Source organism: Staurois parvus, unplaced genomic scaffold, assembly GCF_062004578.1.
Source record: "Staurois parvus isolate SC_StPar_1 unplaced genomic scaffold, SC_StPar_1.0 ptg000422l, whole genome shotgun sequence".
Taxonomy (NCBI): domain Eukaryota; kingdom Metazoa; phylum Chordata; class Amphibia; order Anura; family Ranidae; genus Staurois; species Staurois parvus.
Genome location: NW_028318218.1, coordinates 4147649 through 4172940, shown reverse-complemented (window position 1 = coordinate 4172940; position 25292 = coordinate 4147649). Strand labels below are relative to the sequence as shown.

Genomic DNA, 25292 nt, shown 5'->3' with positions numbered 1-25292 from the left:
TCCCTCTCTCCGACCACCACCTCCTCACGTTCTCCATCTCCCCTTCCCCTAACTCCCCCCCCCCAGAGCGCCAAACCATCACCAGCCGCAACCTTCGCAACCTGAACCCGGCCCCCCTCCACTCAGCTGCCGACCGCCTACACGACAGAATCCTTCCACTGTCTTGTCCTGACCTAGCCACTAACACGTACAACGACTCACTATCAGCTACCCTAGACTCTCTGGCACCCCTAACCACACGCTACATCAAACCCAGACCGCTCCAACCATGGCAGAACGACCACACTAAATGCCTCAAACGTCGCAGTCGTGCGCTGGAGAGACTATGGCGCAAAACCAGGTCCCCCCGTTCATTCTCCCTCTACAAATCTGCCTTCCTCACTTACACCTCCTCCCTCCACGCCGCCAAGCAGGCTTACTTCGTAAACCTGATTAACACCCTCTCCTCCTGCCCTCGCCGACTCTTCTCCACCTTCAACTCCCTGCTCTCTCCCCCCCCTCCTCCACTCAGTACCTCACTCACCGCCCACGAGATTGCCACTCATTTCCACAATAAAATTGATGCTGTCCGTCAGGACATAGTCAACTCGCAATCTACCTCCCCACCTAGCCTCCCCCCCCCTATCTCCCCCTCATCTCTTCCCTCCTCTGACCTCGCAACCGCACTGCCCCCCTCCACACCCAAGACCCCGCTTACCGTAACCCCACCAGCTCTGCACTCCTTCAGCCCCGCTACCACTGAGGAAGTCACCAGGGTCTTCTCTGAAGCCCGCCTCACTACCTGCCCCCTAGACCCTATCCCCTCTCGACTCCTCCAGTCACCCCCCTCTTCCCTCATCTGCTCCCTCACCCACATCTTCAATCTCTCCCTCTCTACCGGCGTATTCCCCTCCCCCCTAAAGCATGCGCACATCACCCCCATACTCAAAAAGCCCTCCCTGGACCCCTCTGACCCAAACAACCTCAGACCCATCTCCCTGCTGCCACTCACTTCCAAACTCCTGGAGCGCTTAGTCTACAACCGCCTAAGCGCCCACCTAACTGACAACAACCTCCTTGATCCACTACAGTCCGGCTTCCGTCCCCTACACTCCACCGAAACCGCCCTCCTCAAAATCACCAACGACCTACTTACCGCCAAAGCCAAAGGCGACTACTCTGTCCTCCTCCTCCTGGACCTCTCCGCGGCCTTCGACACAGTTGACCACCCCCTCCTCCTTAATAAACTATTCTCCCTTGGCGTCAGAGACACCGCTCTCTCCTGGTTCTCCTCTTACCTATCCCGACGCTCCTTCAGCGTTTCCTACAATGGTGCCACCTCCCCTTCCCTCCCCCTCTCTGTTGGGGTCCCCCAGGGCTCTGTCCTTGGACCCCTTCTCTTCTCCATCTACACCTCCTCCCTTGGCAAACTCATACACTCCCACGGCTTCAACTACCATCTCTATGCTGATGACACTCAAATTTACCTCTCCACCCCTCACCTCACCTCCACTTTCTCCGCCCGCATCACTCACCTCCTAAACGACATCTCTGACTGGATGTCGCTCCATTTCCTCAAACTCAACCTCTCCAAAACCGAGCTTCTCGTCTTCCCTCCTGCCCGCGCCCCCCCCCCCCCATCCTATCCATCACTACTAACATCACCACCATCAATCCCGCCCCGCAAGCCAAAGTCCTTGGGGTCATTCTGGACTCTAACCTCTCCTTCCAACCTCATGTCAAATCACTGACAAACACATGCAGGCTCCACCTCCGCAATATCGCCAAAATACGCACCTTCCTTACCCCAGACACCGCTAAACTACTTGTGCACTCCCTGATTATCTCACGCCTTGACTACTGCAACTCCCTCCTCACCGGCCTACCCCAGTGCAAACTCTCCCCGCTTCAGACCATCCTGAACTCAGCTGCCAGACTCATCCACCTCACCAGCCGCTCCACCTCTGCCACCCCCCTCTGCCTCTCCCTCCACTGGCTCCCTATCGCCCAACGCATCAAATTCAAACTACTCACTCTGACCTAGAAAACCATTCACAACACTGCCCCTAACTACCTCACCGACCTGATTCCCAAGTACCACCCTACCCGTACCCTTCGCTCTTCACAGGACCTCCTTCTATCTTGCTCCCTGGTCTCCTCCTCACACGCACGTCTGCAAGACTTCTCCAGGTCCTCCCCCATCCTCTGGAACTCACTACCCCAATCCATCAGACTGTCACCTTCCCTCCTCACCTTCAGGCGCTGCCTGAAAACCCACCTCTTCAGGGAAGCCTACCCCACCCTCACCTAACTGCTGCTCTCCTTCATTCCTCCTACCACTCCATCCCCCACAGCCACTTCCTCCTGTACCACTACCCCCTCCCTCCCAGATTGTAAGCTCGAAAGAGTAGGGCCCTCTTACCCCTCGTGTGCTGTTCGTAGCTGCTGTAATGTTTCATGTATTGTCCCCCCCTCTATTGTACAGCGCTGAGCAAACCCTTTGGCGCTATATAAACTCAATGTAATGTAATGTAATGTCAGATGAATTAATTCAGCTTCTCTTTTTAGATATTATGGAATATTTTATGGATTCGTTTTATAGGCCATATTTCCTCTAATACCGGAAGTTCGATATTCTTTAGGAAAACACTTTTGCTTTGTTTCATTTAACAGGTCCAGATGAAATTGTTGGGCCAGAAGCAATGGAAAAATTCTGTGAGGATATAGGTGTAGAACCAGAAAACGTAAGAAATGTGTTTTTAGTTTTGTTTTATTTATCGAAGTATAGATTATTTGTACTTCCTGCCCCTGGGGCGTGATTCTTATGAGAAATTGTCATATCAATTTGTGCTTTTTTCTATTTTTCTTATAAGCTGGTCATATGTACAGTGCCTTGAAAAAGTATTCATACCCCTTGAAATTTTCCACAGTTTGTCATGTTACAACCAAAACCGTAAATGTATTTTCTTGGGATTTTATGTGATAGACCAACACAAAGTGGCACATAATTGTGAAATGGAAGGAAAATGATAAATGGTTTTAAAATTTTTTTACAAATAAAATATCTGAAAAATGTGGCTTGTATTTTTATTCAGCCCCCTTTACTCTGATACCCCCTAACTAAAATCTAGTGGAACCAATTGCCTTCAGAAGTCACCTAATTAGTAAATGGAGTCCACCTGTGTGTAATTTCAGCTCATTATAAATACAGCTGTTCTGTGAAGCCCTCAGAGGTTTGTTAGAGAACACTAGTGAACAAACGGTATCATGAAGGTCAAGGATCACACCAGAATGGTCAGGGATGAAGTTGTGGAGAAGTTTAAAGAAGGGAGATCTATATAAAATATGCCAAGCTTTGAACATCTCACAGAGCATTTGTTCAATCCACCATCCGAAAATGGAAAGAGTATGGCACAACTACAAACCTACCAAGGCATGGCCCTCCACCTAAACTGACAGGCTGGGCAAGGAGAGCATTAATCATAGAAGCAGCCAAAAGGCCCATGGTAACTGGAGGAGCTAGAGATCCACAGCTCAGATGAGAGAATCTGTCCACAGGACAACTTTTAGTCGTGCACTCCACAAATCTGGCCTTTATGGAGGAGTAGCAAGAAGAAAGTCATTATTGAAAGAGAGCCATAAGAAGTCACCTTGAACACACCATCCCCACCACGAAACGTGGTGGCAGCATCATGTTGTGGGGATACTTTTCTTCAGCAGGGACAAGGAAGCTGGTCTGAGTTGAAAACCATGTTATTATTTTCCTTCCACTTCACAATTATGTTTCAATTTGTGTTGGTCTATCCACATAACATCCCAATAAAATACATTTACGTTTTTGGTTGTAACGTGACAAAATGTGGAAAAATTTCAAGAAGTATAAATACTTTTTCAAGGCACTGTATTAAAGTCTGTACAAAAAAGTTACAATAAGACACCCTTCTCAAAGAATTATGCATACACATTCACTACTTAATGGCCCTGGAAACTATTTTTTATAAAATTTTCTTTGTTTTTTTTTTTCTGTCTGATCACAGAGTTTAGTATTGCTTTAGTGTATGTGTCTGTATGAGGGACTACCTGATTTGGATTTTTATTGAAAAAGTTGTTTATATATTGACCTTACACTTTCATACACCATGAGGTTGCTTTACTAAAACTGGTGAGTGCAAGATCTAGTGCAGGTGTGCATGGTAGCCAATCGCTTCTACCTTCAGCTTGTTCAATTAATCTTTGACAACCAAAAAAAAAAAATCTGGAAACTGATTTGATTGGTTTATATGCAGAGCTTCATCAGATTTTTCACTTTCCAACTTTAGTAAATAAACCCCTATATGACCAACGTTTGTGGACCCCTTACTTGGGCTTAGCTGTATGGCCAAAAGTATACAGCTGGACACTCCTGCAAACATTTTAGTGTAAGCAGTTTATGTGGGGGCTTCCTTTAAAACGACAGCATGAAATTTGTGCGCTTTCAGTCTAGTGGCAAAAGTTAGGGGAAGACTGTTTTCTTTTCCAGTATGACCGTGGCTCCACGCACAAAGCCAGCACCATAACGATTTGGCATGAGTTTTGTGTGGAGAAACCTGAGTGACCTGCTCACAACCTTGATTTAAATCTTGCTAAACACCTATGAAATGAGTAAGCATACGGATTGTGGGTCAAGTCTTCTCATCTAACATCAGTACCTGACCTCACAAATGCTCTTTTGGCTGAACTGGCACACATTCCCACAGACAAACCCCAAAATCTTGTAGAAAGCCTTTTCTGAGGATTGAAAGAGTGAAGGCTGTAATAGCCACAAAAGGGGAGGGGGCTCCCTATTAATGCCCATGGTTTTAGAATGGGATTTTCAACCAGCTCATATACTGTAGGTTTGATGTCCACAAACCTTTCAGCGCATAGTGTATCTGATAAATCTAGAGAAAATTATTTTATATGGTATAATGGGTATGGCCAGCTTAAAGCCATCTAAATACAGTACAGTCTCCTTTTGTGTGTGTATATGTATATAATATGTAAAAACTATGTAATGCCAGGGCCTTTCTAAACAATCCACTGAATTTGTTTCAAGTTAGGAAGACCCTACGTACTGCTTAGTTATTTGTTTTTCTGAGATAAGTTGTTCAATTAGTCTTTGTGCATTACCTTATTTGTCTTCTGTTTGCTGTTGTCTTCCCCAGATAATTATGTTGGTTCTTGCATGGAAATTAGAGGCAGAAAATATGGGCTTTTTCACAAAAGAGGAGTGGTTGAAAGGAATGACCTCTCTACAGTAAGAATGGCTTTCTATCTTGTCCCAATGTTGTGCATGTGAAAGGCGTGGCATAACGTATATCAACCTGCTCATGGATTTCACCCTATTTTGTGAGAATCATGGTTGGGTTGAAGTTTCCCATTTGGGTTGGGTTGAAATTTGCCATTTTTGTACATGTATTTTTATATTGTACACTTAATAATTTTCCTGGCACCACACCAGTGTTTGTTTCTCGAATTGTATTCCTATCTACATACAGTATAAATAGTTTGGTGCATTAGCTTCCGGTGCCGGGGTCTCCTGTTTTTGGGGTGTCTAACTCCCAAGAAGAAGTAAAATGGAATTTTAAAAACTGTTCCCTATCATGAAGCACCCTTAACACATTAACAGTTAATCCTATTCTACATGAGCCTAAGTACAGGCTGGACTCCATTCCCAGCCAGCCACTTTTTTTTTTTTTTTTTTTTTTTTTTTTTGTGACTTCCTCTTATTCCTATTCCTTCTCCAGAGAGAGGCATTCTGAATGCTGGCGAAAATTGTTCACCTGATTAAGATGTAAATACCCTCAAATTAAAGCTGACAGTCTGCAGTTAAAGCACACCTTGTTCGTTTCATTTCAAATCCATTGTGGTGGTGTATAGAGCCAAAAATGTTAGAATTGTGTCGATGTCCCAATAATTATGGACCTGACTGTATTGACATCTTTGCCATTGCCTGCAGTGTTCTTCTCCTTTGTGCCCAGGCACCGAGTATTACAGTATGGGAGAAAGGGGAAGAGGCTTGTGTTCTCCCATATCACAAAGTACAACGTATGTTATTTATGCTCTGGCAGGTGAATGGGCTTTCAGGGAGCAGCGGGGTGTGTGTGGAGTCCAGCAAGCCTGTTATTGTCATGAATAGGCAAAGCACTAGTTTGCTTCAATGGTTGTCCTATTTCTTTAAACCTTTAAAACCGAAAGCTAAACCTAACTCCTATCACTTGCTTTCTGTGTACAATGCACTTAAGTTGGCATGCATTTTTTAATGAGTTGCAATGATGTGAGCAAACATACCTCTCTGTTCCTTACCACAGGTTGTAGTGCATTGTGTTACAATCAAATAAAACATCAATGCAGTACCCTAGTATGTTCTGGGCCTTTTAAAAAGAATGGACTTTAGGTTATCATTTTGTTGGGCCTGCACTGCGAAACACACATGGTGTCAATGGGCCATTACTCTTTCTCTTTAAATCCTGATCCACCTAACGCCTGAACCTAACTTAAAATGGAACTGTGGGAAAAATCAATAATTACTCATAAGATGCAGTCTATCAATCTCATGAATATGGCAGTTTTTCAGCATCCTCCTTGCAAGGTAGTTTTGTTACCTGTTGATCAGTTATTTTTCCACTTCCTGTAACTGTCCAGCAGAAGTTGCCCTTAAATGGCTTGTCCCAATCCCTCTAATACTGATAGATTCTTACAATGGTCAGCTTTTACTTTTGTGTTTTTTAAACCTTCCTTTTTTTTTTTTAACAAAAAACAACATAAAAAGTGCATATAGGACTTTTCCATCCATCAGGCAACAACACTGTTCCATTGTCACCCTGTTAAAGGAAATGACCAAATATTGACCCGCTGGCAGGTCAGCGGGTACTAAAACTGCTGTGTTAATGCTAATGACAGACTGCATTATATAATGTAATAGTTAATTTAGCCCATGGTTCCAGTTTAACCCCTTCTGCTTCATACTTGATTCGTTGTGTTGGAGCCTCTGCAGCAAAAGACAAAAGCGTGTGTTTCCTTTATCTAAAATCCTCTTCTATTGCTATTGACTAGTGTAACACTTCCCTGTGTTGGATCTAATGATAAATATTCAATAGTATATGTACAATGCTCACTGACCATGCTGTGTTTTTATTGTGAAGTCTATTGGATTGAATTGTTTTGTGAAAGGGTTCTGGCACCAGGAGCTACTGGATCATTTTGATTAGCGTTGGCAATAAGGAATTCCTCTGTGATGTTAACCTGTGTTTCATACCTGTGTTTAAGATGTGACTGCACAGAGAAGTTACAGGGTAAATTTGACTATCTTCGGGCGCAACTGAACGATAACACTGCCTTTAAGAATATTTACAGATATGCATTTGATTTTGCAAGGGTAAGTACATATCAAATTGTGTGTTTTGACAGACCGTGCCAGTCCACATACAAAATACTTACTTTGTAAGGAATTTGGGACATAATAAATCAGCAAATTTGTTTAACACACCATGAGTATGGTGTCAGCCTGTAATGTAAGAAGTTTCCCAATATAGTCAGCTTGCATTTGAGATGTTGCTGAGGGTTGTCTAGTTTTGTCTTGCTTAAATCACAGCTATTACTTACTTTAAAGTACTATGACGGTAGAAAATGGGGGAGTAGGAAGCTGGATTTTGTTCTTTTAGTAAAGAAGGTTTTGGTTTTAGGATATTTCATTTTTGGGGGCCTTCTTTTTAGTGTGTATGGTGTGCCTGTGTTGTTGTGGCAGACTAGCAGATTAAAATAAGGGAGAGTTGAATAGGACTGATCAGCTCCCCTTAACCATCTCAAAACCTCAGTAAATTGATGCCAAACTGTTCCATGGATTATATTACTTCAGTGGTCATCTACAAATGGACTCAAGGTTAAAGCTGAACTCCAGGAATTTGTAAAATTTGCTGGCATACTATGAGGTAATGCCAACAAGGTGCATGCCACCTTGTAGACTTCTCTCTTTAATTTACATCTGACAGTTTTACGGAGCTCCAGGAGTGCAGTTATCACTACACTCCTAGGGCTTTGACAGAAGTGACAGGGTGTTCTCACACACAGCATCTCCACCAACCCTGCCCCATTTCAGCTCTCCCCTCCCCTCTTGCTGTTCATTCACAGAAGGCTTTGTATTCTGTAAATTAGTTCACTTAATACAAAGTGCTCTGTGATTGGGCAGGATGAGGGGGCACAGAAGCTGCATGTGACTCTGTAGCCTCAATATGTGAGAACAGAAGGTCCTGCATCTGAGCCCCCGGAGCATAGCAATAGTTATGCTCCCAGCCCTCCAGAAAATATGAAAACTGTAAATTAAAGAGACAAGTCCACAATGTGGCATGCACCTCGTTGGAATTAACCCCTACTAATACAGCACATTGTACAAAGTAGCTGAATTCCTGGAGTTCAACTTTAAAGCGTATCTAAACCTATTAGCTATTTTGTAATGTATTGTAGCCTCCTTGGATAAGGTGGCTGAATTAGTTTTCGGTTTACTGGCTTTTTTCATCTGGTGATCCTGCCAGTAACACTCCTGTTTTAGGGGGTGACAGTGCTGTATGTATGGAGGAGCAGCCTTTTCACCTTAAGTGTGTTGACCAAAAACTAAAAAAAAAATTCAATTGTTTCCTGCATCCACACCAGCAAGGTGGATACAGGAATCTTCCCCGCCAGCACATTGCGTTCTGCCAGCGGAAACTCTCCTCTGTCAGGATACACTGAGCAGCACTGTACTTACTAATTGAAGGTTTCCAAGCGGGTCCGTTCAACAGACGCCAATATAACAATCAGCTGCTGAACAGGGAGAGCCACAGAGAGTCCCTGCTGAACTACCGAATTTCGGTCTAAGTGTACCCAGCTTTAGTACAGGACTACATTCCCATTCCCCCCCCTTCTCCATAACTTGAGGTGAAGGTATTGAATACTCTACAGAGAACCTGCAAACAGTATAACTGATAAGTTCCCTGTTGGTCCTTTTGATGTTATGTTTCTCTGTCTTTTCAGGTGAGGCAGCTAGCCCACCTGATCCATGGTTTGTTGTACTTTCTTTAGCTTTAGGGGCTCTTAGGGCCCTGCCTCTACTGTTTTATGTTTTTGTCTTTTTGATAATTTTGGTACATGATGGTAGTCATACACAATTTTGTGGATCTCCTTGCTGCATCTTTGTGGCTTGGATATTCCATAAAATGATACTGACAGACTTCACCTTACAGGTTGCAGATCCGGGTGCTCCGCAGAGAAGACAAACTTTTCTGATATGGCTCAGATGGATACAATAGATACTATTTTTGTAATATTTAGCCATGGTCATTCATTGCATCTCACATAATATCCAGGGTTTCAATTCTCCAAATAAGTGCAAAACTGACTTCCTCCAATATAGATGTCTAGGGGCGAAGATTATTCTATTACAAGAGACTCATTTCGCAGCGGCTAAACCTCCTACATTCTGTCATAGATCTTCTATGTAAGGGTTTTACACCTTACATTCCACTACGAGCAACGGTGTAGCGGTTTTTCTTCACAACTAGTTTCCCTTTGAGGTTCAACATGTCCATCGTGATCCTGAGAGCAGATTTCTCACTATTAAAGGTATCCTTTCGGGTCGTGAACTCACAATAGCCAATGTTTATGCACCGAACTCTGCTCAAGCAACTTATATATTTTTTTATTTTCTTTTTTATGTTCTTGATAAGTTCCTGTCCCCCCATTTATTAGTGGGAGGTGACTGTAATCTGGTGGCTAACCCCTTAATAGAAGTTCGTCCTCACCTTCTTCCACGGCCTTCCCAAAATCCGTCACTAAAAAACTAGAAGCATTTCAGCTAGTGGACTCCTGGAGAACACACTATGTTGGAGCAAGGGATTACTAATTTTACTCCCACCCGCATAACTCTTATGCTAGGCTAGATTACATCTACTGCTCCCCAATTTTGCTAGCCAACTTCACTAAGACAGGCATACATTTGTGGTGTTGGTCAGATCATAATATTGTGGCACTGTCAATCACCTTTATAGATCTAGCACCTACTCCCTACTCTTGGCGGTTGAATGACTCTATGTTTACAGATGCTAACTCCCGTCAAGAAGTGGCTACCTCCATCCAAGAATACTTTCAGCTGAACACAACTCCTGACACCTCCTCCGGCTACTTTATGGGTGGCCCACAAGGCGGTTCTGCAAGGCCGCCTTATCTCTATGGCGGCAGTTAGGAATAGGGAGCGTTGGAAACAAATTCAGAAACTTACTAGGGAATTGGAAACGCATTATAGAACACACGTAGGCAATCCATCTCTCCTGATCAGAACTATATCGCAAAAGCGCTTAGAATTAAATACCTTACTATCCCAGAAAACTGAAGAGGCTTTGCGCTGGTCTAAGGCTTCTTTTTTATTACATAGCAATTCAGCGTCAACTATGTTCGCACGGAAATTTAACCATTCTATGCGGTCCCCACATATCTATAAGCTACGTATTTAGAATGGTAACGTCTTCTCTTTGCCTCATCAAGTTCTGGGAATTTTTAAAGAATTTCACTCCACCCTCTTCGCTCCCCCACAAACGACTTCCACTCCCCTCGATGGCTCGTGGTTTGATTCTTTACCCCTCCCTGCTCTCACACTCTGATATCTTCTCTCAATGCCCCATGAACTCTGCAGGAAATAACCCCTGCGATTAGTGCACTGCGAACTTCTACAGCACCGGGCCCCAATGGGTTCACGGCTAGTTATTTTAAGCATTTTACTTCTCTGTTAGCTCCTTTTTTGGCGTCCCTGTTCAACGATAGTTTGCAGGGCGGCAGGTTTCCTGAGGAGATGCTGTTGGCTAACATGTCCCTGTTATCTAAACCCTTAAAAGATCATCTTCTAGCTCAAAACTATAGACCCATCTCAGTGATGAACAGCGATTTAAAGATATTTGGCCGTATTTTGGAACATAGATTGGCCCCTATTATCTCCTCATTGGTCTCACCTGACCAATCGGGATTTATCCCGGACTGACTTATCACAGACAACATACGTCTCACACTCACATTAAATGTCATTCAGGATGCTAACCTACACTTTAAAGAAGAGTTGTTATTGAGCCTGGACATCAATAAGGCCTTTGATAGTGTCCTCCTGGCCCTATTTGTTTTCACTGTTGCAGAAATTGGGCTTCAGTGATGAATTGTTATCTGGTGTACGTGCTCTGTATGCCTCCCCCCAAACAAGAATTAGACTCCCAGGCTGCAACTCTCACTTTTTTACATTGGGCAGAGGCACCCGTCAGGGTTGTCCGCTTTCGCCCTTACTATTTGTGCTGGTTTTGGAACCCTTGGCAATTGTTTTAAGATCACACCCGGATATTTCAGGGTACCCACATTTGGTCTCACAATTCAAATTCTGTATATATGCAGATTATGTCATGCTTTTCCTTACTAACCCATTAGTATCATTGCCTAATTTATGCACGTTATTCAATGATTTTGCATCCATATTGGGTCTCGCGTTAAATTTTACTAAATCCGTTGTCGTGCCTATTAATGTCAATAAATCCCTGAATGAATCCCTCCGTGGTTCTTTCCCATTTCGCTGGGCCACGGACCGGATCCTATATTTGGGTATCTATCTTACACCCAGGTACTCAGGACTATTTGCAGCTAATTATCCACCATGTGTGTCGCCTTTCTACTTTGTTAAAGATCTGGCATGGATACCCAATCTCATTTTTGGGCAGAGTCACGGCTATGAAAATGTATGTTTTACCAAAATTACTTTATTTATTCCGAGCACTCCCAATCTCGGTCTCGAAAACATTCCTTGATCGTTTTCAATGGGTGATTAATAATTTTATCTGGCGTAATAAACATCCACGTTTTACTTCATCCGTCCTATATCAGTCGCAACGGGCGGGTGACCTCAGACTCCCCAATTTTTGGCTTTATTACCGGTCTGCCCGCTTTTCACAACTATCACAATGGGCGACTATTAACTCCCAGATCCCCTGGGTCAGATATGAATCTCAATCTATACACCCGTTCTATTTACTAGGTCTATTATGGACGAAAATTCCCCCCTGCTTGTTGTTGACCTATAATTCATTTGTTGCCCACTCATTGATACTTTTGGTCCCGTTATACATTTAAATTAGATCTGGTCCCCTCTGTTTCACCGGGTTCGTCATTTTTTGGAGATCTGAATTTTCTTGTGGCATTTTTGTCTTTGCAGGCATTCCACTGGTGGTACGATTGAGCCTTTATCAGATTTTCAAAGAGGTGGATCTTCTATCACTTTTGAGACATTACAAACACTTTTCGATATCCCACTTCGTGAATACTATCGTTATTGGCAAATAAAACATTTCTTTAATTCACATTTTGGATTGACACTTTCGTCCCCCGATCACTTTTTTTTAATGCATTTGCTGTGACTCTCATAGGGGTAGGGGTCTTATTTCAGATTTTGTATTGCCTTTTTTTGGCAACTATCTTTCCCTTACCCCCCTTGTATAGACATAAATGGGAGGCTGATTGTGATATCACCTTCTATGAAGAGGATTGGGACTCCATGGTGGATAACATACGTAAGAGCTCTAGATTTTTCTGTCTGTGAGGCGGCCCTAAAGGTCTTAACCCGATGGTATTATACCCCCTCTAGACTACATATCATGTTCCCAGGGACGTCCCACCTCTGCTTCCGGGGTTGTGGCCTTGCTGGTACCCTTGTGCATATATTTTGGGCCTGTCCCGGCCTTTCATGGGTAGGTCGTAAAATTTCTGAAGTGTCTTCTGCTGTGGAAGACAATCCGGTGCATCTGTCTGTGCAGATTTGCTTATTGGGAGCCCCTATCTCGGGAATACAAACCGAGGCTATGAGGCTAATTCACACCATCTGTGTCTCAACCCTATGGGCCATTGCCCTTCATTGGAAGTCGCTTACAGTGCCATTAGCCTCAGTTCTATGAAGAGTCGATGTGGTGATGCTCATGGAACTTATTCAATATACGTTACTGGATAGGATGCACTTATTTGACAGAAAATGACATGTTTGGAAAACTCATCAACATTTATTGTCTGACTGATGAATATTCATGATTTAATTGATAGTGTTCCTCTGTTGGTAGCCTTATTGCTCTGCCTGCCTTCCTTCCTACTTTGTTCATGTACTTAATCTTTATGTCTTACATAATTGTACTTGATTGGAATGATTATTACATATGTTGTATACTCTACTTTATGCTGTTATGCTATTTTTGCAGTCTATTCCTTAATAAAAAAAAAAAAAGTTTGTAAACAAAAAATAAAACCGCAAATGCAACCTGAATAAGAATGACACCCAAATACAGTCAGTTTTTATGTGGAGTGCATTGGTAGAGTGATATGCTTGTTGCCATGTTTTCTCTACTGAGTTCTCAAATGAAAGATTATGTTCTTGCCTGCCACAAAGGGTGATTCTGCTGCATTTCCTGTAATGTAGGTTCTACCGTTGCCTTCAAATTGCAACAATTTCTAAGAATCCGCTTGGAGTCTGTTCGGTATATTGATACTTTTGTGACAAGTATGACTAATATGTAACCAATATACCCTGTACAATAATCAAGTCTATATACCCAAGTAAAATAGTCAAGTCTATAATGTCCTTTAGTTTCATGTGCTAGTTTGACTTGGTGGATTCGTCTATGAACTTTCTGTAAATAGAAATTGTATGAACTAACTAGATCTGTGTTTTTACAATAGGACAAAGTCCAGCGGAGTCTGGACATAGATACTGCAAAAACTATGTTGGCACTTTTACTTGGAAGAACATGGCCATTATTTTCTGTGTTCTACCAGTACCTGGAGGTAAGAGAGCCCAGTTTGCTGTTGTTTATGCCACTTAATATAAAAGAGAAAGCGTTCAATAGCTGCACTAACTTTGTTCGTAACTCGAGACTTTACCCATAACAGCTTTATAACAATTTAATGTTCTTTTAACAAAAGAACATACATTCCACTTCAATTATGCAACCAAAATTAGTGTGGGCTGTAAATTGCCTCCAGCATTGCTCCTTTTTCTTCTTGTTGAAGACTGCCATTTTGTTGAAGCCTAGAGCAGTTATTTCATTTGTGGAAACTCTCTCCTTCTCCTTGGTTTCAAAATCTATATGTCACTTTCTGTAATTTAAAATGGGTACATTTGCAGCCTTCATTGTGGGGTTTATTTACTAAAGCTGGTTCACTCATAATCTCGTGCACCTGTGCATGGTAGCCAATCAGCTTCTAACCTCAGCTTGTTCGGTTAAGCTTTAGCAATAAAACCTGGAAGCTGATTGGTTTCTATGCTAAGTGCATGAGATTCTGAGCGATCCAGCTTTAGTAAATAAACCCTTGTATGTCTAGGCTCAGTTAGGGCTTGTTCACACCAGATGCAGTCCACTGCCTTTTTATTCTGCTTCCAAAATGCATGGACCGTGTTTAACATGGATTCCAGTGGCCCTTGTTCACACCAGTGCAGTGCATTCCAGTGCAGTCAACGAAAGTAGAGTAAGTAAGTTGCATTTTTTTCTTTATGTAACGGCAAAACACAAACTCACTGGACTGTTTGGGGTTTATTTACTAAAGCTGGAGAGTCCAAAATCAGATTCACTTCTGCATAGAAACCAATCAGCTTCCAGGTTTCATTGCCAAAGCTTCATTGAACAAGCTGAGGTTAGAAGCTGATTGGGAGTCTGATTTTGCAGAAGGGAGTCTGATTTTGGACTCTCCAGCTTTAGTAAATAAACCCCCATGTGTCTTCAGTTGAAAGAAAAGAAAAATAAAAAAGGGAAAAAACACACTGGAATGCATCAAAAACATGCACACAGAAACGCAACCAGAATACAGAAATTTTGGTATGAACCAGCTCTCAGGCTGACAGAAGCTATACAGTGCTGAAATTCACAGATTGTTTAAGGAGAGAATATCAGGGAGATGAGACACTATCCTCGTAAGTTTAGCTCTTGTGTCTCCCTGCCAGCAGAGTTTGTCCTGTCACTTCTGCTTTTCTTTTCTTCCTCCCTAATCTGTGTTCCCTCCACACAGTCTGTCATTCCTGTTACTTTCTTCCCTCTTCAGCAACAGTGAATCTTAAAGCTGTCATCTGATCGGCCTCTATTGGCTCTGATTTTAGGCACAGTGCTGAGAATAGAGAGCAACTGAGCAAGTGCAGGGCAGACCGTGATGGAGAACAATGCATTACTGAATTTTAAATAAAATTTGGCACCTATTTTTAATGTTTTGCATAGCTATACCTGCAACATACCTCCCTTAGGATTTGTAATTCAGTTCATCCATTCCAGGCATATACACAGCCCTTCCACAGCAGGGCAAATGACACCATTTTTTCTGTTGCGCTTGCAAAATGTAGCAGGAATGCAGTTGTGTCATCTCTCCACCCTCAACATGCAGACAGGACAGTTAACACTGAACTCTAGGTATTATCTTAATTACATAGTTACATTAATCCAGCTTGGACCAATGTAAGTAATCATATATCTTACAGTCGTTTTTCAAAGAATACAAAGCTTTCTCTGATTGGATGAGGGGGAGAGGAGAGAATAGTCAATGAAAATTGCAAGGCCTTCTGTGAATGACAGTGGTCAACAACCCCTGGGTCAGGACCTGTAAAATAGCAGCAATCACTGTAGTAGCGCCAACTACAGCAATGATTGTGAGCTGCCGCAGCAGTCTCTTAGGAATGCAGTATGCATACTTGCATTTGTCCAAGCTGGACCAGCGTATTTATGCAAATAAGAGAATACCTAGAGATCAGCTATAAAGAGCAGCTGACTGATGAGATCATCTCTCTCATCACTTTGCACTCTCCACATATCATCATGTTTCATACAGCACACCTCTTGGATTTTCAGTTTGAGGGCTACTATACATAAAATTGCAAAAGATTGCTATTGAGTCGAATGTAGGTACTTACACTATTGGCATTTAAAATAATATATTCAGAGATACAAACCTGCAATCATTTGTATCTTTTTATGTAAATGCCTGGAGTTCAGCTTTAAAGTGCACCTAACCATTTTTAAGTTTTCCGGATGAGCTTGTTTTTCCAGTTTTCATGTATGTAAAATGAGTTGCAGAATCTGTATATAACAAGTGCTAAGATGATGATCTATGTATATATAAAGTGCAGCGCTAAAATAAATAAAAAACAATGTTGAAAATCAATGCAATAATGAATGGGTATAGATGAATGACCCTTAATTAATCCAGAACCCTACATATATAAATATATATGAGTTTAGATGGAAATGTGATCAAAAAGTCAAAAAAGTGACTATAGTGCTCAGGTGCCATTAGGGTCCGGTATCCATGCAATAATGGTAAAGGTATTGCGCACTCACCGGACGCGCATGTTATATGTGCTTTTTAGTGTAAAAAATCCAGATGTCATCTGATAGTGGGTGGTTCTCCCTCTACTGTTAGGTAGTATGAAGCTGGTGTGGGTGGTCCTCTTTCTTTAGAGGTCCCCCTATATTCCTGGTGGGTAGTATCCCTCTGGGTGGGCAGACTTTCACTGTGTGGCAATGATCCGTCCAGGAAATCGGTCTGTGGACTAAAGTACTCCCCCAGGGGGCGACAGAGTTACTTCCATAGTATAGTAGATGTTAAAAGCTGCGTCTTCCAGCACACAGCAACAGTAGAGGGAGGACCACCCACTATCAGATGACATCTGGATTTTTTACACTAAAAAGTGCATATAACATGCGCGCCCGGTGAGTGCGCATTACCTTTACCATTATTGCACGGATACCAGACCCTCATGGCACCTGAGCACTATAGTCACTTTATTGACTTTTTTGATCACATTTCCGTCTGAACTCATATATATTTATATGTGTAGGGTTCTGGATTAATTAAGGGTCATTCATCTATACCCATTCATTATTGCATTGACTTTCTATTGATTTTCAACATTGTTTTTTGTTCATTTTAGCGCTGCACTTTATATATACATTGATGTTCTGGGGTGATATTGGTTACCTTTTTGTGTATAGCAGCTTGCTTTTTTATATATATATATTAAGGCGCTTTTACTCATTTTTTATATAAGATGATCTTCTGTCTTGTTTTAACAGCAGTCCAAATACAGAGTAATGAACAAAGACCAGTGGTATAATGTATTAGAATTCAGTCGGACCGTTAATTCCGATCTTAGTAACTATGATGAAGATGGTGCCTGTAAGTAATGATCAATTTTTTTCGTTCTTGGGGATGCAGAATACAAAAAATGGCAGTATTTGTGCTCAAAAAGCTATTTTTTCAGTGGAAATGTAGGTGACGTTGCCTGCTGTTAGTTTACGTGCAGCCTGCCTCACCCAGGGTTGATATTTGAATGACTCACTTCCTGGCTCCTGGGGCTCCAATGGCTAGATATTCCTAGTAGATTTCCTAGATTTCACATCTAGTATGTACATTACAAACATGGATGATGTGGTCACATTATTGAGTAGATTCTGCCAATGAAGAATAAGCAGATACTTGGGGCTTCAGCTCTGACCTTTACACCTTTGTCATACCTAGTTAGCCAGAGGTAAAAACTAGGGTATTAAAATGACTGTTATGTCTCCAATTCAAGGCAAAGTGACAGTCTCTTGAAAGCTGACCCCTGATCCAAATATATTTCACTCGCATGGCTCTTGCAGAGCCCTCACAAATCAGCCGGTGGTTCTGGGTATGGGATAGCATATGACTCCTCCCAGGATGGAGCATATGGGTCTAAGCAGCCAGTGTACAGGCCTAAACACTATCGTATGATGAGGAGAAAGTTATCAATTCTTTGTAAAGGAGCCTATAGAGGGTTTACCTCCGGGGTCTGCTGGAAAAACTGATGATGCATCTTTTCTGAATGTCCTAGTTGGAAGATAAACATCTACTGAGCCATTGGTTCTTAGTTGTAGACCTATACTAGATTCTGATTGGAAACTAACCCACCTATTCAAACCTTGGGGGCATAATGTAAGTGTGCAGCATATAATTAGGGGGATATGCAGAGGCTGGACCAAAAAAATTGAACCACAACATGATTTGTAGGTGTGAAAGTGACAACATGTCTTGGGTTGAAAATGGAAGTGATGTAACATACTTTTGCTTCCACTATGTGATGAGACACCCAGCTTACAGGTGGGAAGCCTCAATTTCGTCATTTACTGTGTGCGCTGCTAGTTATACAGAGCCATGTCAGAGCTTACTGAGCAAAGAGGGCAAATTGTTGGTGCCGCTTGGGCGGTGCCTCTGTGACTGAAGTTGCCAATTTATTGGCCGTGTTGCAGTATTGAAGGTTTTGAGGGCATATACAGTTTCTGGAAAAACGTTGTCTGATAGTGCAGTCAACATGGTCAGCTGACCGAAAGAGACAAAAGGACATTGCGCAGGATTGTGACCCAGAATAGGAAAACTGCTGCAAGAATGACTGCAGAGCTCAATCACAGTCTTCACAGGACTTATATTGAGCTGTGCAGTCAGTTTTGCAGAAGTTGTTTCTGATTCCACATCACAGTCCTGCACATTGTCTTTTATATGCATATATGCTGTCATGGCCTTTGATGCTGTACTTCCTGACACTGCAAATAAATTAGCAACTTCAGTCACAGAGGCACCAGCTAAGTGGCACCATCAATTTGCCCTATTTTGAAGCTCAGTAAGCTCTGACATGATTCCATATTACTAGCAGTGCACACCGTGAATGACGAAAGTGAGGCTTCCCCCCCCCCTGTTAGCCAGGTGTCTCATCACACAGCAGAAGGTAAAGAATGTTACATCACTACTGCTTTCAATGCGAAACATGTCATCACTTTCACACCTGTAAATCATGAAGTGTTTCCATATTTGTTTTTGGTCAAACCCCTGTATGTGGCTTGTGGACTACATGTTTTTGTACATTATGCACCTTGTCGCTGCTATGAATTGGCTTTTATTCTTTAGCAGTGTTTTGCATGTAGTCTGTATTTTTGCATATCCTACTTCTTGCAAGAGGTGCCGTGGCTGGGATTCGAACCAACGACCCTAGTGCTGCCAGGCGGAAGTGCTAACCATTTAGCCACTGTGCTGCCCAATATATGACAACTGTTGCAAACATACTTGCAGGTTATTGGTTTTCATAGATTGAGCAATAAAAACTTGACAGAGTGTTAATGGAGGTCTGTCGTCACAGCATACACCTTTGTTTTATAGCATCAGCATTGTAATAACTATATATATGTATGAGCAGCACAGTGGCTAAATGGTTAGCACTTCCGCCTGGCAGTACTAGGGTTGTTGGTTCGAATCCCAGCCACGGCACCACCTGCCTGGAGTTTGCATGTTCTCCCTGTGCCTGAGTGGGTTTCCTCCCACACTCCAAAGACATGCTGGTAGGTTAATTGGATCCTGTCTAAATTGGCCCTAATATGTGTATGTGTGAATGTAAGTTAGGGACCTTAGATTGTAACGATGATTACCAACGGAGATGTGACCAACATTTCCGAAATCCTTTCCCATAGTCTTTAACCAGATTTTGCGTTGGCAAAATTTTATTTAAAAATGTACTGTATGCACCTAATGTATCTGTCTAAATCCTTTCAGGGCCAGTTCTTCTCGATGAATTTGTTGAGTGGTATAAACATCGTCCCTCATTATAGCAAGATCTGTTCTGGAAACAAAACATGAACTTTCAGATGTCCCACAAGCCCTAAACATGAAGTGTTTGAAGAATACTCTCATCTTTGCCGAAGCCTTCAAAGTCTTGCCAGTGCTAATGAAATCAGCAGAACTCTGTCCCTTGCCGATGGCTTGATTGACTTTCATCAAGAAATGCAATTCTGGATGAAAAAACCTAAAACATCGACCAAGACCCGTTTTACATTTGTTTCCCTTATTTTCCTCTAAGTTTCTGTGGCCCGAAGTGTGTACACTTTTTTCGAATCGTATTCGAATTAACTAGAATTACGAGATACTTTTTTTTTTTTATTTAGATCTCTACACAAAACCGTTTTTGGTTTTCAAGATTTCACCACTTGTTAAATCAATTTTTTTTTTTTTTTTTGCTGTTTCCCAATTTCAAAATAGATTTGGAAACCTTGTGATTGTAACAGCAATATTTTATAACACATGGTAACAATGGATTTCTTTAAAGAGGCATTCTAAAAGTCGATACATATAATCCTTTTTTTTTTTTTTCTTTTTTTTCATCTCATACATATGACTTTTTTTAACTTCATTTCGTACGAGTGCTTGGGTCCACTGACAGCTGGAAGACAGTTGTGGTCATCAACAAATGCTCACATATGTAGAATATTCTTCAGAGTTTGAGTGTTAGGAGCTGCTGATGTTGGGCAATTGTTGGTTCTTAGGATATCTGTTACCGCTTTGAACGGGTCATGTTTTTGCATATATCAGAATTCCATGTCGCTACCTCCATGTAACCAGCAGATGTTTGAAGGTCATGCCCACTCCTTACTTTATCTGCGACTCTGTTTTATCAGTCAGAGTTCAATCTTCTGATGATTTTTATAGTCTCTGATATCCAATCAAAAGCTTTTTACCACTTTAAAGTGTAACACTGCCTTTCTCATCAATGTGATGATATAAGATAGGACAGCGAAATCCTAAAATTTGTAAATAGTATCCATTACCTGTTTTGTTCAGTTGTGCCTGTGGACATATTTGAAATATCCATTGTGCCAAAACAGTTCCAATTTTTCTTATTTCATGGGGGTGTGGCTACAACTGTTATACGGTTGGCGGCAATGTTTATCACTTGATGATAGCAGCATTCCCTCTAGTGAAAGAATGGGTATTTCAAGGCTTGTGCTGACCATTTTGAATGATGGGTAATAATATTTACTGTGGATAGTTTCTCTGTCTTACCTTTAAGTTATAGGAAATGCCATAAAGGAGCAGCACTTTAACGAGCAACAAACATCTGCCTCATGTGGATGCAGCACATATTATGCCGTTTGTCTCGGATCATTAAATGTCTTTGGTTGTTTCCATATCTGAGCTATAAGCAGGTCAAGGACAGGTTCTGTATATTACTCTCTAATTCATTGTTTAATAGGACATCCCGTATTACCAGGATTTTGTTTTCAACCTACACTGGTGTTATTCTGTGGCACAAGTGTCGAGCCTACATGTCATTAAAGAACCCCTTAGTTTGCCAATCTGTTCCTCCAGTTTTGTTAATTATATTTATTGTAGTATCTGGGAAAAAAAACCATTTCACTGATTGCTGAAGATGGTCCAATAACCCCTGAAATTTTGGAGTGGGATGAAAAGGGCCATTTCTACTATACTTGCTCTTAATTTTTTTTTCTCTTCTCACAGATGTCATATTAATTGTCCAGTTTTTTTTTTGTTTTTGTTTTTTTGAGTTTACATGCAACATTAAAGACCTTGTTTTTGGAATCATTCAAGACTTTTTTTTTTTCTACCATCTTAAGACCTAAAGCTCAACCCTGCCCTCTCCCCTCCAGAGTCCCCCCTGCATGTATTTTTTGTTTCTTAAAATATACTGTATATAAAAAGAGTAAAAGGAACCTTCTCTAGATGTACTCAGGCCAGTTGTATTACCTGCTGGGTCCTCTTCTTTTTAGATCTTCCCTGGCAGGGCTTGGTCCTCAGTGATGTATCATGCAGTTCTGATGTGATGTTAGTATTGCTCTCTGTAATACTTTCCTATGAGTAATTCCACTGCATTTATTGTAGATCTAGGAAGACCTTAGATGGGTAGAACTAGGAAGAGCTCAGATGGGTATTCCAGTACTGGAAACCTTTACAGTAGATTTATCTTTCTCTCATAAGGCAAGTTGTAAGAGAACCTGCACCCAATGTTGTGTATAGAGGATATGAATTTTGAGCAGAATTTTGGGAAACTTCACTGTGATTCTAGAGCAAGCTGATGATGTCCCCTCAGAGGCAAGTCCATGATGCCCTGCTCTTGCAGTATCTCCTTAAGCTGCTTTTACACTGCTCTCTTGCAAAAATGCAGTAAAACAACATACGTGTTTTTGGCGTGTTTCCGGTGCGGTTTTGCACCTGTGAAAGTAAAATTGAAACAACACAACTGCAGATGCGTTTTTGATGTGCTTTCCGTTCTTTTAAATGGGAAGGTGTGGTTTTTTTTGTTTTTTTTTTTAGTTTACCTCACCAAATGTACCAAAAAATGCAGTAGGCAGGACTTTAAAAAAAGCGCAACAGACCTGCAACTGACCATTGTGAAGAGGTCCATAGGATTTAATGGTCATTAATTTTTCTTGCTTTCTTAACGAAAAAAAAAAAGGTCAGTGCAAAAGCAGCCTTTAGTCTTCTGAGTTGAATGGGCCAAGCTGATAGAACACCTGCTGCAACCACAAAACCTCTACGGCTTAAATATGTCCATAAATAGATGGAGAAGTTTATATCCCACAGTGGAGGTGGGGGATAATCAATTGGCCAAACCTAGTATTCCATGACAAAGACCTTGTCAGACACCTCACAAGTGGTGGCAGGAATCGCCTATACAAGGGAACCATTTCCATTAATGGAAACATTCCCTCATTGGGCCAAACCACTGCAGAGCACCACTTGCTAAGGCAGAGAGCATCCACAGAGCAACATTTTGCTTGTCTGGCTATCGAGGTAGTGACTCCATTGGAAAAGAGAACAAGTCTAGTCCCATGACTGACATGGCCGTAAAGTTGAAAAAGAAACGCTGTTCAGAGTGTAAACATGTCTGTTCGGTCATTAGCAGCATGCATGTTCACATCTGTTCAGAATAAATTGTGGAGATGTCGATACATACATTCACCTCTGTTTTTGTATCTATAACCAGCTTTAGAATAAAACCATGAGCCTGTTTGTTTATATTGCATGTTGTGTTGTCTATCGGTCTTCAGAGAAATATTATTACTGCCATTTATATCTAAAAATGCTACTTGCCTCACTGTTTTGTCTTTGATATTTTCCTCAGGCATAGGCCTAAACCATATAACAAATGCATGTTAAATTTTTTTAAGTCAGAGCATTGGTATGACAGTCAGGAATCTCGTATTTTCAAAAAGAATGGTCAGAAACCGTAGCCTGCATTTTTCTGCCCTTAAGAAAAAAAAAAAGTTTTTTTTTTTTTTTTATTCTCCCTTTAAAGGATTTTGAGTTTTCAGAAAGTACAAAAAAAGGAACAAAAATATCACAGCATGAGGAAAGTACTGTCGATAACTGGCAAATGTGATCTGCACTGATAATCAGGGCACTGATTATCATCGCCTAGTAGTGCTTCCAGATAGTGCTATCAGTGCTGCCCATCATTGCTGCATATCAGTGCTACCTGTCAGTGCCGCCTCATCAACGCACATCAGTGAAGGAGAAAAATTACCTGTGTGCAAAATGTTATAATAGAAACAAAGAAAACCTTTTTTTGTTAATAGTGCAAAAAATAAAAATCCCAATGGCGATTTAAATACCACCAAAATAAAGCTCTGTGTGAAAAAAAAAAATTAGAAAAATGTGATCTGGGCACGGTGTTGCATGACCGTGCAATTGTCATTCAAACTGCAACAGTGCTGAAAGCTGAAAATTGGCCTGGGCAGGAAGAGGGTAAAAGTGCCCGGTAGGTAAGTGGTTAAAGGCAGCCAAGCTTTTTCTCCTGAATGCAGAAGAATCGCATACAGGAGACAAGCTTTTGGGCTTTAAAAATGTCAAACGCACCTAGGCGCATTTAAGCACTTCAGTGTTTATTAATTTGAATAGCCAGAATAAATTAAAGCAGAGCTCCACCCAAAAGGGGAAGTTCTGCTTTAAGGACTGCTCCCTCTTAAGGATTTGCACCTTTTGGGGGGCGGGGGGAATGGGCACCTGAATTTGACAGGTACCCTCTCCCACTTCCGGTCCATGAGCCTAGGCGATTGGAAGCGGAAGGTGTCCTCCCTCCCTTCCTGTAGTCTTTTGGGACACATGACAGGTCCTAGAAGACTACAGGACCATTCATGCAGCGCTACTCATGCATGCGCAGTGGGTACCCAGCAGTGAAGCCGCAAGCTATCACAGCCGGATGCCCACACTGAAGATGCCGGCCTCCTGGAATACAGGACGGCCGGTGAAATTGGCTGCAGGGCACACACCGAGGGACAGGTAAGTGGCTGTTTTTTTTAAAAGTCAGCAGCTACAGTTTTTGTAACTGCTGACTTTTATTTTTTGACAGTGTGAGTGGAACTCCGCTTTAAGATTCTGGCCAATGAAACAAACAGCCAAACACTGCTAAACTGGTTTGAAAAAAGAAAAAAAACGCATCTTAGGTAAGTTTTTAACGCTGATTTTCTCCTGTTAGGAGAAACAGCTTTTACAGTAAACCATGAGCATGAGGCCTAACTCTTCTTCTGCAGGGTGACAGGTCTTGTCTTTGCCCACTTCTGTAGTTTTCTGCAGGGAGCCTGTAGTGGGCGGACCAGCTGAGCCACTCCCACAGCTCTGCTCTATGTATGGCACAGTGATGATGTTACTGCTACTTTTATAAACTAATATCTGTGTTTGCAAAGGCATTTGGTATACACAAAGTGGAATTTAGGTTAATGTGAAATATATTTCATTGAAAATTTGTGTTAAGCTATAATGAATAAAATCTATGGACTGGGTAATTTTATAGATTTGTGAAGAAATGGAGGGCAGGTTGGCCGCACTACAACGATGTTGCAGATAAAACATCATTTATTGAAGTCCTTAGGACAATACAAACAGCTCCTATAAGGACAAGGAAAAGTAGATGCATTTTACAGTAAAAATGTTTCACAGTGTAAAATATAAATAGGCTTAAAAAGATATTTATCTGGAACTGTTCTTTACCCCGGTAAAAAAAACAAATATGATATGCTGACCATAGAATTCAGCTGCCAATCATCCAGTCTGTAATTACAATGGTGGGATTTCATGTTTTTACATCGTGCACTATGTGGTGTTGTTTACCACTAGGTGTCACTGTAGTTTCAAGACTTTTATTTTGTACCGATTGATTCCCAAAAAGTAAAACACACTGCATAGCCCAAATTTTGTGCATACCTGACCATCTATATGAGCTTATTGGACATCCTATTCTAAAGACATGAATTTTGAACATGCAGCTTGTCATGGCCAAAAATATTGGTACCCCTTGCATATCTGTCAGACAGTGCACCACTTCGCCCAGAAAATTGTTGCAATTACAAATGTTTAGCTGTTCTCATGTTTATTTCTTTTTTTTGTATCGGTATGACACAAAAAAGTGGAGAAACAAAAACCCAAATGTGACACATTCCACGCAAAACCCCAAAAATGGATTGGACAAAATTGGC

At 41.6% G+C, this 25292-nt stretch overlaps 1 protein-coding gene across 1 annotated transcript in view; it reads left to right on the top strand.

Annotated features, from left to right (window-relative positions):
* Positions 1-22836, top strand: part of DCUN1D5 (defective in cullin neddylation 1 domain containing 5) — a 34427-nt gene extending 11591 nt beyond the window's left edge. The window contains exons 4-9 of the mRNA XM_089687275.1: positions 2653-2723; positions 5163-5254; positions 7267-7375; positions 13720-13824; positions 17094-17196; positions 19579-22836. Of these exons, the coding sequence (XP_089543401.1) occupies positions 2653-2723; positions 5163-5254; positions 7267-7375; positions 13720-13824; positions 17094-17196; positions 19579-19634 (536 nt within the window). The 3' untranslated portion in view covers positions 19635-22836. The remainder of the gene's footprint in view (positions 1-2652; positions 2724-5162; positions 5255-7266; positions 7376-13719; positions 13825-17093; positions 17197-19578) is intronic.
* The last annotated feature ends 2456 nt before the right edge of the window (positions 22837-25292 follow it).